Source organism: Rhinolophus ferrumequinum, chromosome 17 (genome assembly GCF_004115265.2).
Source record: "Rhinolophus ferrumequinum isolate MPI-CBG mRhiFer1 chromosome 17, mRhiFer1_v1.p, whole genome shotgun sequence".
Classification (NCBI taxonomy): domain Eukaryota; kingdom Metazoa; phylum Chordata; class Mammalia; order Chiroptera; family Rhinolophidae; genus Rhinolophus; species Rhinolophus ferrumequinum.
The window spans coordinates 21,379,985-21,395,351 of NC_046300.1; the positions used below are offsets into that span (position 1 = coordinate 21,379,985).

The 15,367-nt window shown below is 32.5% G+C and overlaps 1 protein-coding gene across 1 annotated transcript in view; it reads right to left on the minus strand.

Annotated features, from left to right (window-relative positions):
- ZCWPW2 (zinc finger CW-type and PWWP domain containing 2) overlaps positions 1–15,367 on the minus strand; it is a 122,208-nt gene that overhangs the window by 11,832 nt on the left and 95,009 nt on the right. The window contains exon 6 of the mRNA XM_033131767.1: positions 14,867–14,913. Within this exon, the coding sequence (XP_032987658.1) occupies positions 14,867–14,913 (47 nt within the window). The remainder of the gene's footprint in view (positions 1–14,866; positions 14,914–15,367) is intronic.

The window sequence follows — 15,367 nt, forward strand, 5'->3', positions numbered from 1 at the left end:
ATGGAAAAACTGAAAGGAAGGCAATAGAATATATAAATAATTATTAACAAAGGGAATCCAATATAGCAACATTAATGTTAGAAAAAAGCAGGTGTTACGGCAGAAATCATAATCAGAGAAAAAAAGGGTTATTTCTTAATGCTAAAAGAAACAATCCACCCAGAAAGTATAATAGCTCTGAACCTGTGTATACCTACAACTTAGCCTTAAAATACACAAACAAAAACAGATAATTAAAAGTAGAAATTTTTAATGAATCTACAGTTAAAATGGGATATTTTCATTTACTTCTCATAAAAAATTGTAAAACAAACACAAACTAGTGAAGAAATAGAAGAGTTCAACAAAACAAGTTTAAACTGATAAACAAATATAGAACCTGGCGTTGAATAATTAAAGAATACATACTGGTTTCAAGCCTGCAACATTTACAGATTTGATCACCTATTGAGTCACAAAGGAAGTATCAAAAATATTAAAATAATCTGTTTTACAGATCACATTCACTGACTAAAATGTAATAAGAAATCAAAACCCAAAAGATAGCTAAATAGAATTTGTAATCAATTCGTAGATACAGAAGAATTCACATTCTCCCATGAACCTTCCTGTGATAAGAGTTATGATCTATGTCATTTAGATCAGGTTTAGTGTCTCACATTTTAGTTATTCTGTATGCAAGACTTAGCTTCGCATTGGGTAGTAATACACTTTGTCTCCATGCCATACCTTGCATGCTGTAGGGACACATGAGGTGTCTCTGGAATAAATTAATTAATAAATGTTGAAAGAAAGAATAAAGACAAATACACACGAACACAAGGAAAAACTGGTGTCAATGTTACTGTCCATCGATGAGTTAGGCATTCAATGAATTCATACAATCTACCCTCAGTTTCCAAGACAGAGCCTCAGAGCAACTTTCACCTCCGTATGTTTGTTAGCTTCTTTTATTTTTTGTCTTTTCAACTTGTCAAAGTGAGATTTTTTTTGCCCATTTTGTCTAATTCTTTCACAGTTTCACTGATCTTAATTTTTACTGATTTTGAATCAAGCATCTAAACTGCAAGGGTAGGAACGATATTTTTTTTAATTTACTAAATGTTTAGCAGCTACCAGAGTGACATTCACATTGTATGTTCAAAAGCATTAACTATAATGAGATGAATGCTGAATTTAATAATTCTCAGAGCCTTATTAAAAAGCTTAAATACCTTAATAATCATTCAAGGGAAGTTTGTATGAAACACTCAAAGAATGCATATTATTATAATGCTAAACACTAAGTGGTTTTTTTGTGTATGATCTTCAACCTCAAGGCAATATCCAAATTTTTCCAGGACTGGAATACATATATACTGATATACATATATATATATATATACACACACACACACATACATACACATTATATATACTGATATATCAGTATATATAATGTATGTATATATATAACAGTATATATATCAGTATATATAATGTATAATATATATACTATATACATGTGTATATATACATATATAATGTATATATGGTAAAAAAGAAAGCATATAGAAAAGAAATATTGTTACCTAAATCATAGATCTACATCTCTAAAGACTATGTAGAGCTATTATTAAAGAGCAGCTTAAATTATCTGCATGTTTGAGTATGAAGTGAAAGGGTTACTACAAGAGTAAATAAGATTTGTCTTTCTCTGTCTGACTTATTTCACTTAACATAATGTTCTCTAGGTCCATCCATGTTGTTGCAAATGGTAAGATTTCTTTCATCTTTATGGCTGTGTAATACTCCATTGTATAAATATATGGAAGGTGAGGGGATTAGTAAGCACAGTCAGTAACCACAAGATTGCCACGGGGTTACGAAAGTCAATTTGGGGAATGTAATCAATAATGTTGTAAAGATTTCGTAGGGTATCCGATGGACACTCGTATCATTAGGGAGATCACCTCAGGGAAGATGTAGATGCCTGATCACTGCACTGTACACCTGAAGCTGAACAATAATGAATGTCAACTACAAGTTTGTGTGTGTGTGTGTGTGTGTGTGTGTATACATACATATATATTTACATATATGTATGTATATGCATATACTAATATGTGTGTGTGTATATATATATATATATATATATAGTTACAAGAAGTGGAGTACAGCATTAGGGATAGAGACAGTGGAAATGTAATGGCTGTGTGTGGTGTCAGAGGGATAGTGGATGGGGGAGGGGGGTTCACACAGTGTGAGGGATATAAATGATAAATGTCTAACTATTACATTGTTTTGTGCACCTGGAACTAATAAAAAAATAAAATAAAACAAAAAGAGTAAATAAGATTAAGGGAACAGTGTAAACTACTTTATAGTATTAATAAAAATAAATACTATTAAACAGTACCATAAATCAGGAAGATTTGTGTTGGAGATAATAAGTTTCTCTCCTACTTTCTTAAACATTCTCTATCAGCCAAAATAAACTAGTCATTGTTTGCCAAAGTCCCTGTGCTTTCCTGCTCCAAGCATCTGATAAAGTAGGATGTGGTGGAGAAAAGTGCCAAATTTGGAATGCCAGGATCACGATTTGAGTGTGAACTCTGATACTTGCCAGGTGTACCACTTTTGGTAAGTTATTGACCATTACGATATCTAGCAAAAGCCTGATATAAAGTAGACACTTAATATATATTCTGACTAAATGACCGGTTTGTATTTCAGGGTCTTCTTTTGTTAAATAATGCTAAATAAAAGTTAACTACCTCAAAGCTTCTGGGAGAAGATTAAGTTAAATAACATTCAAGAAGTATCCAACAATGCTTGGCAATTAGCTGATGTTCAGCCATGGTTTAACCTGTTATACTAGTACACTGGGCCAGAGCCAGAATTCTATCCTTTTTTCCTTAGACCATATTGACAGGAGCTTGGCACTTTGGCATGTTTGGACTTTGGTAGTATATTAGTTTCCCACGGCTAACTTAACAAATTACCAAAAACTTGGTAAAGCATAAAACAGGTATTATCTTACAGTTCTGTAGGATAGAAGTCTGTCTCTTATAAAACATTCATCACTGCAGTTAGGGCCCACCTAATCCAAGATGGTCACATCTCGAAATCCTGAGTTTAATTGCATCTACAAAGATCCTTATTCCTATAAAGAATAAGGTCACATACTTTTTAAAAAGTAATTACTGTTGATGTTCTATATCATACTAGTTTCAGGTGTACAGCATAGTGGTTAGACATTTATATAGCTTACGAAGTGATTCCCCTGATATGCCTAGTGCCCACCTGGCACCATACATAGTTATTACTGTATTCCTGACTATATTCCCCATAGTGTACTTTACATCCCTGTGACTATTTTGTAGCTGCCAATTTGTATTTCTTAATCCCTCCACCTTTTCACCCAGCACCCCAAGCCCTCTCCCCTCTGGTAACCATCAGTTTTTTCTCTGCTATCTATGAGTCTGTTTCTGTTTTGTTAGTTTATTTTGTTTTCAGATTCCACATATAAGTGAAATCATATGGTATTTGTCTTTCTCTGTCTGACTTATTTCACTTAACATAATACCCTATAGGTCCATCCACTTTGTCCCAAATAGTTAAGATTTCATTGATTTTTATGGCCAAGTAATAGTCTATTGTATATATGTACCACATTTTCTTAATCTGATTGTCTATTGATGGACACTTAGGTTGCTTCTGTATCTTGGTTATTGTAAATAATGTTGCAGTGAACATAGGGGTACATATGTTTTTGAATTAGTGTTTTTTATTTCTTTGGATAAGTAACCAGAAGTGGAATTGCTGAGTCATAAGGCAATTCTATTTTTAATTTTTTGAGCACCCTCCAAACTGTTTTCCATAGTGGTTGCATCAATTTACAATCCCACCAACAGCGCATGAGGGTTCCATTTTCTCCACATCCATGACAACACTTGTTGTTTGTTGATTTATTGATGGTAACCATTCTGACAGGTATGAGGTGATATCAAATTGTGGTTTGAATTTGCATTTCTCTGATGCTTAGTGACATTGAGCATCTTTTCATATGTCTATCGGCCATCCGTATGTCCTCTTTGGACAAATGTCTATGCAGGTTCTCTGCCCATTTTTTAATTGGATTGTTTGGTTATTTTGGTGGTGAGTTGTATCAGTTCTTTAAATATTTTGGATATTAATGCCTTATTGGATGTATTGACAAATATCTTCTCCCATTCAGGTGGTGGTCTTTTCATTTTGTTCATGGTTTCCTTTGCTCTGCAAAAACTTTTTAGTTTCATACAGTCCCATTTGTTTATCTTTTCTTTTGTTTCACTTGCCCAATGAGATGCAGCTAAAATATATTACTAAGAGCAATGTCAAAGAATTTACTGCCTGTGTTTTCTTCTAGGAGTTTTCTGGTTTCAGATCTCATATTTAAGTCTTTAACTCATTTTGAGTTTATTCTTGTATATGGTGTAAAAAACTGGTGTAGTTTCTTTTTTTTTCTTTCTACATTTATGTTTCCAGTTTTCCCAACACCATTTATTGACGAGACTGTCTTTATCCATTGTATATGCTTGCCTCCTTTGTCATAGATTAATCTACCATATAGGTGTGGGTTTATTTCTGGGCTCTCTATTCTGTTCCATTGATCTATGTGTCTGTTTTTATGCCAGCACATGCTGTTTTGATTACTATAGCCTTGTAGTATAGTTTGATATCAGATAGAGTGCTATTCCCAACTTTGTTCTTCTTTCTCAAGATTGCTTTGGCTATTCGGGGTCTTTTGTGGTTCCCTGCATATTTTAGGATTTGTCGTAGTTCTGTAAAAAAATGCCATTAGTATTTTGATAGCAATTGCACTGAATCTAAAGATTGCTTTGGGTAGCACAAACATTTTACTAATGTTAATTCTTCCTATCCATAAGCACAGTATATGCTTCCATTTATTTGTATCTTCTCCCATTTCTTACACTTTTCAGAGTACAGGTCTTGTACCTCCTTGGTTAAATTTATTCTGATGTATTTTTTTGATGCAATTGTAAATGGGATTGTTTTCTTAATTTCCTCTTCCTGATAGTTCATTATTGGTGTATAAAAACCAACTGATTTCTGAATATTAATTTTGTATCCTGCTATTTTAATTGAACTCACTTATCAGTTCTAATAGTTTTTTGGTGGACTCTAGGGTTCTCTATATATAGCACCCGTCATCTCAAAATAATGATGGTTTTACTTCTTCGTTTCCAATTTGGATGCCTTTTATTTATTTCTCTTGTCTGATTGCTGTGACTAGGACTTCCAAAACTATGATGAATAAAGTGATGAAAGTGGACATCATTGTCTTATTCCAAATAAAGCTACATTCTGAGGTTCCTGGTGGACATATCTTCTGGTGGCTACAACTCAACACACTACAAAAGACACTATAATCTTTATCTATTTCATCCCTTCTATTTCTCTTCCTGTGTTACATAACTGGTTCTCCTATGTTATCTAGCCCAGTGCTATTCAAAGTAGCCACAATGTGATAGAATCAACACCCGAGAGTTTGTTAGAAATGTAAATTCTCATGCCCACCCTAGGCCTACTGAATCAGAAACTCTGGGAGTGGGGACCAGAAATCTATTTAAATAAGCTCTTCAGGTGACTTTTAAGCAAACTAAAGTTTCCTAGGCACTAATCTAGCCCACACCCATTCACAAGAATATGATGATATGTGTCACTGATTTTAAAGAAACCAAAGCAAGCATTAATTTTTTCTTGTTGCATGTAAAAAACAAAAAGGTATATGTATAGAAAGTATATGCCATTTACTGGAAAAAATACCATATATAATACTATATACCATGTATAATACTAATACCATACTAATACTATATACCATGTATAATACTAATACCATGTATAGTAAAAATACCATATATAATACTATATACCATGTATAACACTAATACTATATAATACTATAGTATATAATACTATATACTATATATACATATATAGTGTGTATATATATATATATATATATATATATATATATATATATATTTAGAATTGATGACTACAAGGGCAAATAATAAAATTGCCTTTAATTGCAAAGAACAGAAAATCCATTAGAATTGTGTTTACGCCAGATTTATATAATCTGCATAAACTGATTTCACATTGCCCATTTCCTTAAGTCACTAGTCATTGAAATAAAAATCTTTTTATTTTTAAGCAAGAAGTTTGTTAGCTGTGTTAAATGTGAGGGTGTAAAATTTTGATTCAGCATTTTGTTCTCAGAGAAGACAGAAACATATTTGGTAACATTCTTTTGAGAGTAATTGTCTGTCAATAATCACTAAAGAGCTGCCTACTTTGACAGAATTTCGAAAAGTGTATCTGTGCCTTGAATAACGTACACAAACTCCTTGTCAAAAGTTACCACATAGAAAGAAAAGCCAATATTTTCATTTCCCTTTGGAAAATCTGCTGGGATAATATGCTTGGAATAGGGATGAAAACTAGTTTCATAGATCATTATAAAGATAGTCATTATTTAAGCTGAGTATCTGGAGAGTGCAAATAATAAAGTTATGTTTTCAGGCCTAGATAATGATTGTTTTTAGCACTTTTTTGAAAAGGGGGAGAGGTTGAAATAATCATTTTTCTACCCCTATTTTAAACATGACTTTAACAGATTATACAAATATGCGTAAATGTCAGTCAATTACCATATGCTCCAGTCAAATCAATCTTTACTAGAGTTCAGTATTCCTGTGAGATTTGGACAAAATCAGAGATCACTCCCTGGAAATATGACTTATAAACATCTTGCTTCCCCCTGCCCTATTTCTTCAGCCACGTGTAAGTTCACACTAAAGCACTGTGGATTTCTCTGCTTTGAGGTACTTACCAGAGAAAACACTGGAGTGTGTATTCAAGCAGTGAGCTGAGACACAGGAGAGTATTTTTCCTAAAAATAGAAGTTGCCCACTAGACCACCTTAAACAGAAGGCATGAAGGGCCTTCTATTAACAATGCCCAATTCTGACTGAGGACAGAAGTAACAGGACACTTTAAGAAGCTCTATGATTATGTATTTTACTGATAATTTTTAAAGCCTAGAACTTAATTTTTTAAAATGGTCTTTGTCTATAGCAGAGAGAGAACATAGAAATTAAGGGGATTTGTTGTTGTTATTGTTGTTGCTGTGTTATAGCACAGACTGCATTGATATATATGAAGAGCTTAAGAATATTAAGGACTAACCCAAACAGGGTGTCCTGGGAGGAAAGATCCCCATAAAAAGAACTTATGTCCCAGGTGTTTATCTGATTGAATGAAGCCAATAAATTAAATTATTTGACCTCTAATTGAAGACTCTAAAAATCCAAGTCTATTGAAAACAATTCCTATTTGTGTATAGTTTTTCCTGAAGTCACTGTATATTTTAGCAAGACAAATGCTGGGAGAATATAACATTTCTAAGGAAGACTTTTCTAGAATCTACATATTTTAAAAATCTGATGCACACAGAACAGTCAACGGTTATAGTACCTACATTACCTACATTACACTTTTTTTTTTCTGGACAAAAAAAGTAATGTTGAGAGCTTCATTATCTGTTTTACCATTTTTCTCTCCATCAACTTGAGTAGGAAGGATAACTGGCCTGATTCTTCAATCCATGAATCACCGTCAAAAGTTCTGAGCACTTATCATCAGAATTGTGCCAAAGAAGATGATCTCTCTCCTATATAGAAATAGACTCTACACAATAGAATAATCCCTCCCAAAAAAGATTATTCTTTTAAAAATGTTATCTGGATCCAAGTCTTTACATCAGCTCTCTGATGATTCCAGAAGTTGAAATGGAGGTTTTTCTTGCACCTAGATCATTGAAGGACATGGAAGATACACCTCACTTTATATGATCTGGGTGACTGTGTCCCAGTACATAGGGGAGTATAGAGTTCAGCTGTGTACATAATATACATATTTCATGGTATAGCAAATTATTTTTGGAACAAAGTGAAGGTATTAAATACATAAGCAAAAAGAAAGATAAATAGCATCTCAAAGTCATTATAATTTTAAAGAATTAGAAAGTATCATTTATAGATCTTCAAAGAAAGGAAATAGGTTTGTCTTGTCTAGTATAAATGAATAGTTGGTAGAAGTGTGGGCAAAAGGTGAATGTTTATAAATCTGAAATTATAGATGAATTCTCATAAATTATAAGGAAATTCTACTAACTTTCACTGACATATTTTAGACTTTCTCTTTGCTAGTAGGAAAATGGTAGTTATCACTATTAGAAATAGAAAGATCACTTAATATCTAGTGAAATAGGTACAACTATGAAATACAAACTCATTATTCAAATTCCTACCCTATGTTACATCAATAACCACTTTATATTGATTAGTAATATTGTTTTAGGTTTTAATGTAATGGAATGAGGAAGGTGATGGTGAATGAGAAATAGTCCAAACTTTAAAAGAAACCCAGATTCATTCTGTGTGTAGCTTGATGTTGTAAACATGACTCTGGATTAGAGAGAAAGGATTATACTTGTAATGAATATAATCAGCAAAGTAAGTTGAAGAAAGCTGCAAAACATAACCTTTAGTCCCAAATAACAAAGGGCAACAAAAGAGCAATCACATTTTGTAGAATTCTCTTTATTGCCTTCTGGCTGGCTCAAAGTTAAAATATACAATAGAAAAACATGAAAACTTATGGTTGAAAAGTTTTGAATTTCTGGACTCTTGACAACAGATTTTAGATATTACTAAACTCAACTTCCAAGTGAACTATTGATAGTATCTTGAGTGAATTTTTAAAAGGGTATTATGTATAGAGAAACAAAAATTAATACAATATTTCTATGATCATGAGTGGTGACATACGAAAGTGATACTTGTTTGCTTTTTTAGTAATTAGGATAAAAACAATTCTTGAAAGCCAAAAATAAATTGCTGATAAAAATGAATTCTGTTTACCAAGCAGCAGTTCTGCATAACTAAACATTGAACTTTCTCAGATAAGTCACTGCACTGGGACAAATCTTTGGTTTAGGAAGGAGGCACCTATAACCCCTCTCCACTTCCACTTTCTACAGCGCCCCTCAGAGCTGCAACCCTTCAACAACAGGCAGCCCGACAGCCCTGTGGATGGAAAAATCTGCCCTTTTATGGCCCACTGCTAGCCAATACCTCTCCAACTACAAGCCCTGTGAATAGCACGATCCTCACACTAGCTGCTGTTTTCTCTCTAAGGAAGACAAACAATGAGTTTTCAACTCTGCTACACTCACCCTAATGCATATTTCCCCTCTACTCCCTAGCTCTTCCTAACGCAACTGCCCATCTGAGTAGAACAAGAAGGACAATTTGGCTAAAGTTAAACCCATGGACTAAAGTCAAGTCAAAAAAAGGGTTAAGCAAATATACAACTCCCAAAGTAGACTTCTATTTAAACAGCAAATACAATCATCCACACCACAAAATAGTAACTTTGAATCAAGTAATCTTTGCTTGGTCTCATAAATGGTATATAAATGTCTTTGGATACCAGAGATTAATCCATTTTGTCTAATTCTAATATTTCACTATTAATAGTTATCCTGTAGATTTCCTATAGATTATAACTCAAGATCAAAAGGTAAATCTTGCAACATAATCAAGCATGTTTAGTTATTAATTTACTAAAGAGTATCTTGTTAAAAATTATTCCCCTGGAAGGTTGTTTCAGAACCCTGCCTTGTAGTGGTGCAGTTTCCCTCTGCTGAGTTTGAACATAGGGTAATTGAAATTGGCATGAAAATAATTTTCTGTTTTAAGGTTCCCACTGATGTAAAGTGATAAATGCACAGTTTTATTATTAATATGTGTTTATCTGTATTTGAAAAATGCACATGCACATCAAAAGAATGCACATTAAAATTTAGGAAATTCTGGGGGTTATGAAAATAGTCTTTATTTTGAGAGGGGATGGTCGTTACGTGGGTGTACACATTTAAGAAAAACTCATCAAACTCCACGCTTAAGATCTGTGCATTTTACGTGTGTAAATTTGACTTCAATAAAGTAATGAAATTAAGAAAAAGTAAGTCAAATGAAAGACAACTATAATAACTAACAGTATCAAAAATGGCAAAATGGTGATGGAATACCTGAATGTTTCAAGTTTGGGGATCACTGGCCTAAGGAAAGGTGACTAAAATAATGTCCACAAAGTAGACTAATGTCCAAAAGGAAACTAAATGAGTTTTGATGCCTGAGACCTTTCCCAAGGCATTTCTCGGTTTATTATTCTTTTCTCAGATTTCTCTCTGCCTGGGGCTAGAAGCCAGCAGTAGGGATGTATTATAGTACGTATCTTGGGGGAAAGATGCACATAAGACTAAGTGAATCAAGTGAGTTACAGTACGTGAATTCCAAATTAGTAAGCAAACTTACTAATTAACACAAATATCCAGACGTCTAGTCATAAAATGTAAGCAACTTATCCTGCTATTGCTCTAATGAAAATGTCTTGTTAATTATGAAATTTTGCAATAACTTTGGGGAAAATATTTTTTATCTTAAAATATAATAGCCTAAATTCCTCATACACAAATGTATAAATCAAAAGACTGGTCATTAATTTTGTTTTTCAAAGTATATAAGTTAAACTCTTGGCATTAATAAAAGTAAAGTGTTAGAAAGAATCATACCCATACATATGCATATAATTTCTATATATAAGCCAAAAAAAATAGAAAACAGAATGAAAAAGAGATCCTCTTCTCATGAATAACAAATACCTAGGATAGACTTAATTAGAAATGTATAAAATTCTACTTTGAAAAAACTAAAGCAAAATAAATAGAGATAATCACCAAAGTTGTTATTTATTTTGCTTTAGTTTGTTTCATCAAAGTGTTACTGGTAGCAATAGGTGAAGATTAAGTGAATCGTAACATGTTTTTGTTTTAGTGAAAGAGCAGTCTTTTAAAGCATGTCACAAAAAGCTCTGAAGACCCCCAAAAAAGTTTTTCTATATAAATACAGCAAAAGAACTCTGTTTGCAACATATTGACAAAATAGTAACTTTGAAAGAAAAAAGACTGTCAAATGGCTAGAATTGTCAAGGTAAGGCAGTCTGACTACACATTCCCTTTAACTAATGATGGGACTGTAAATGGTAAAATAATGTTGGGAGATATTTTTGGAGGGCGATGTTCAGCGAATTGGTAATTTTTCCTACAGAAATATTCACACATTTACAGAAATTTATATACAATGATGTTGCTGCTTTTTTATTTGTAATTTTGCAAATTGAATCAACCTCAATGTTCAAGAATTAATTCAATAAAGATATTTTCATAAAATAAAATGCTATACAACAACTAAAGATTTGGCAGATCTTTGATTTAAGAAGATGTCAACAAAATATTAAATGAAAAAGTAGAGTATAAATTCATTCCATTTATGTTAACAAAGTATATATACTTACACATGTTACACGTAAACACATATATTTAAACATGCATAAAGAAATAACAGTAAAATAAGCATCAAATTAATAAAAATTGGTTTAATCAATGTGGTGGGTTTGGGATGATTTAAAAAATTCTATCCTCCAAATACAACGCTATTGTATTATTTTGAAAAAATAAATTATGATTAAAATGTGGGACTTACTTTAAAAAAAAAAAAGACTTTTACCTAATCTTAACTATCTAATGGAACTATGATGCTATTACAAGTCTGAGAATTTTAAATGTTCCTAAATCCTTACTTCCTGTCTCTTTCTAAGGAGAAATTAGGAAGAAAAGTACTGGCATTTATTACACAAGAACCTACTAAAATATAGTCACTATATACTATTATAATTGCTTTTCATATTAACAATTATAACATTCATACAATGTAATTATTACTGTTCCCAATGCAGAGATTAAGTCAATGAGGTGCAGAGGTGTTAACTTGCCTAAAGTCACAAAACAACTATGGAGCAGAACTAGCTCTTGAAGGCAGATATGGCTCATTCATAAGTTTGTTTTCTTTCCACCAGTTTGCTGTTTCCTAAATATATGTGTGTGTGTGTGTGTGTGTGTGTGTGTGTGTATACATACATATGTATATATATGTGTGTGTGTATACATATACATATATGTGCATATATATATATATATTTCCCCCCCCCAACATTTTTCAGAATCTATAACAGGCAACACCATCAGCTACTCCACCTGCCTTCCTGGAACACTACTGTTTTTATTCTTTTTTTTCTTTTCCCTAGGCTAATTGGCTCACATATTTACTCTGGTATGCGCAAGTCTTTTCGATATTCTGAAAGTACCACATTTTGCCATGTATAATGTATACTTTCTTGCCCAAATTGTGAGGGAAAAATAAGGATGCACATTATACGTGGGTACCACTAATTCCGTATCTACATAAATGTTTCTCAGTCATGCTTATGAGTTAAAAGTGTAACTCTAGAAATCAATTACGATATCTATACACAAAATAATACCCTAGAACATGATAATCGGTTTTGTTGAACTTACGACGGACTTACAAAGATGAAGAGTTCTTGGCCTTCTATGATGCGTAAATATCGTAAATTTGTTACTGGTACATAAAATTTCCTGTACCTTGTATCTGTTCTTGTGTTTTGCAATTATTTATTACATAAAACTTCTTGTACCATAATATGTTAAAAAAATGCTAAAATTCCTTTATAATACAAACAACAAGCACCTAAATGTAAACAAATAAAAATTTGAATTAAAATGAAAGATTTTTTTCCCCTGAAAGTTTGGGCCAAAAAATGTGGGCACGCATTATACTCAGCAAAATATGGTACTTATTGGGCTGTTATAAATATTTTATAGTTCATGAAATATTAGAGTAAGAAAGGACTTAAAGCAATCTAGGTCTTCCTCTTCTTTTTAAAAATAAAAAAATATTCAAGTGAGACTCAGAGATTAGTGGGCCTTACTCAGAGTCTCTTTCATTCAGACTGCTGTCACTGAGTAGAGATGGTCAGGTGGGTGCACCTGTACTCCTCACACCTGAAGGAGAGGGACTGTGAGAGTGGCAGAGGCTTGTAGTTAGAGCTCTCAGTAAGTGCACCTTTACCATTTATAGCCATATATACGCATGGCTATAATACGTTGAGTAGAGAGTAAGTAAATTATTCAAAAATTTTGAGAACAGTTTGTTTATTCCATTTCAGCTTCCCTCTCTATAATAAGCCTTCTAAATTCCTTGCATTTTTGTCTAACATGTTTCTCTATTATTTTGTATTATGTCACTATACAATTATACTTGTAATTTGTTGAGTCCAGCAGTGTATTCAAAAGTCATGACAACTGTTGGGCAGTTCTTCTTATACAGTTTGTTCCATGGATTGCAAGATATCTAGTGTGCTGAACCTTTGCCCACCCCACCCCCCAAAAAAATTCCTTATATTCCCTCAAATTACTATAACCAAAAACATTTCCACAAATTTTTAAAATATCCCAGAGGGCAATGTCTCTTAAACTAACTGTGACAAAGGACCAGTTTTCCTCTCCAGTATGTTCAACATGTATATTGTAGAAAACTACAAAAATAAATAAATAAAATAAAGTCGCTAGAAAAAAATGACATAATAAACAAAGACATACAAAATACAAGTTCCATTTTATTATTACATTCAATAGACAAAAAATTACTCTGTCAAGTTACCATACAAGTTTCTAAACGGTTACTCTCATTTTTTTGCTCCTATCTCATTACAGACCAAAAATAATAGTTCACAGACCAGCTCTGGTCCATGGACCATACTTTGAATAATGCTGTCCTAGGGACAGTACTGCCTTCGTTGAGAATCACTGCTAAAAATAAAGCAATATAGTGATGTTAATTATTACTGTCTTAATAATTTTTTATTCTAAATATCCTAAAGCAGAGACTGAAATAAACAATCTCATCCACATTAACAATCTTGAATTATATCACATATTCCTGCCCACATCTTCAGGCATACACACAAGTCCTATTTCCTTTTTTTTTTTTTTAAAGAGCAACATTGTCTTCTGTGACATTAAATTCCTCTCTGTAAAGGTATATCAACATTATTTAGCCAGTGAAAATCCCAGATTCTTTTTACAAGCCAAAAAGCAAACGTATAAAACAAAATCTGATTTTAAAAGGACTCATAAAATATACACATTCAGAATACAAAAGTGATGTTCACTTCACTGCCTATTCATCTATAGGTTCATCCCAACATCCCCCTAGTTTACATTCAACTTTCCCTGGGTCCGCCATGTACCAACCCCACCAACCAACACAGAAAATACGACAGGTATAGGCTTTCCTTTCAATCACAATTCTTTTTCTTATGACACCAATATATTATTTGTCCAGAAGAATTTAAGCATTGACTCTTTTTCACTGGTATCCTGTTAAGAATATTGTCACTTGAGGAGAACGTCAAGGTTAATCCTATCCCAGTTATAGTTTTGACAGTAAGTAGAGTTAAACATCTCTCTGTATATAATATACAGAGTGATGTGTTAAATTTTTAAAATTCTTTTAAAATCCTATTGATTTTATAAATTCTCATTAAAAGGATTCTAGGTTCAGATTCATTCAAAAGGCTGATGCTATTCTCTACTTAACTTTAAGGTTTTAATTTTCCATAATTCTATAATACTGATATTAGTAACCACAAACATTAAATTTCTAGAGTCCGCCTAAAAAGGGAAACACATACTTAACTAACATTTATAAGAAAAAAACTGATTATGTCTTATTTTGCTTTTAAATATTCATTTAACTTTTTTTGAAAATAGTATTAATCAAATAAAATTCGAAGTCTGTACACTTTACATCATAAAACATAATCTTACCCTTTTCTTGACCACCACAGCAACTTTGCCTTCTGCTTGGGATGTATCTGTAAGATAATAAAATATGGCTGCTTCAAAAAAAGTGCCCATATGCCTATTCAAATAAATGCAAAGTTACACAATCAAAGTTTTCTGCTCTTTCATATTGTGGTATGTGTTTACAGTGGTTCTTTTCATCAAAATGCTAATAAACTCAGCTTACCAGAGTTAACTAGAACAAAGTAATACAAAAGTAATAATAATAATACCAGGAATTTGTAAACTTATTTAACAAACCTCCTCCCTTAAATCTGACTGGCTGGTTGGATGTTATCTAGCATCAAGTATATATTATTTCTAGATTTGGGTCAGCTTGTATGCTCTGGAGTACACAGGATCTGGAATTAAATCCCACCTACCTCTGCTTTTGGTCAAGATGATTGAGTAGGTAAATGTTGTTCTTGCCTCCTCCTATAACTGCATGAAGACTAGGTGAACATAAGTCCTATAACTAAAGATATA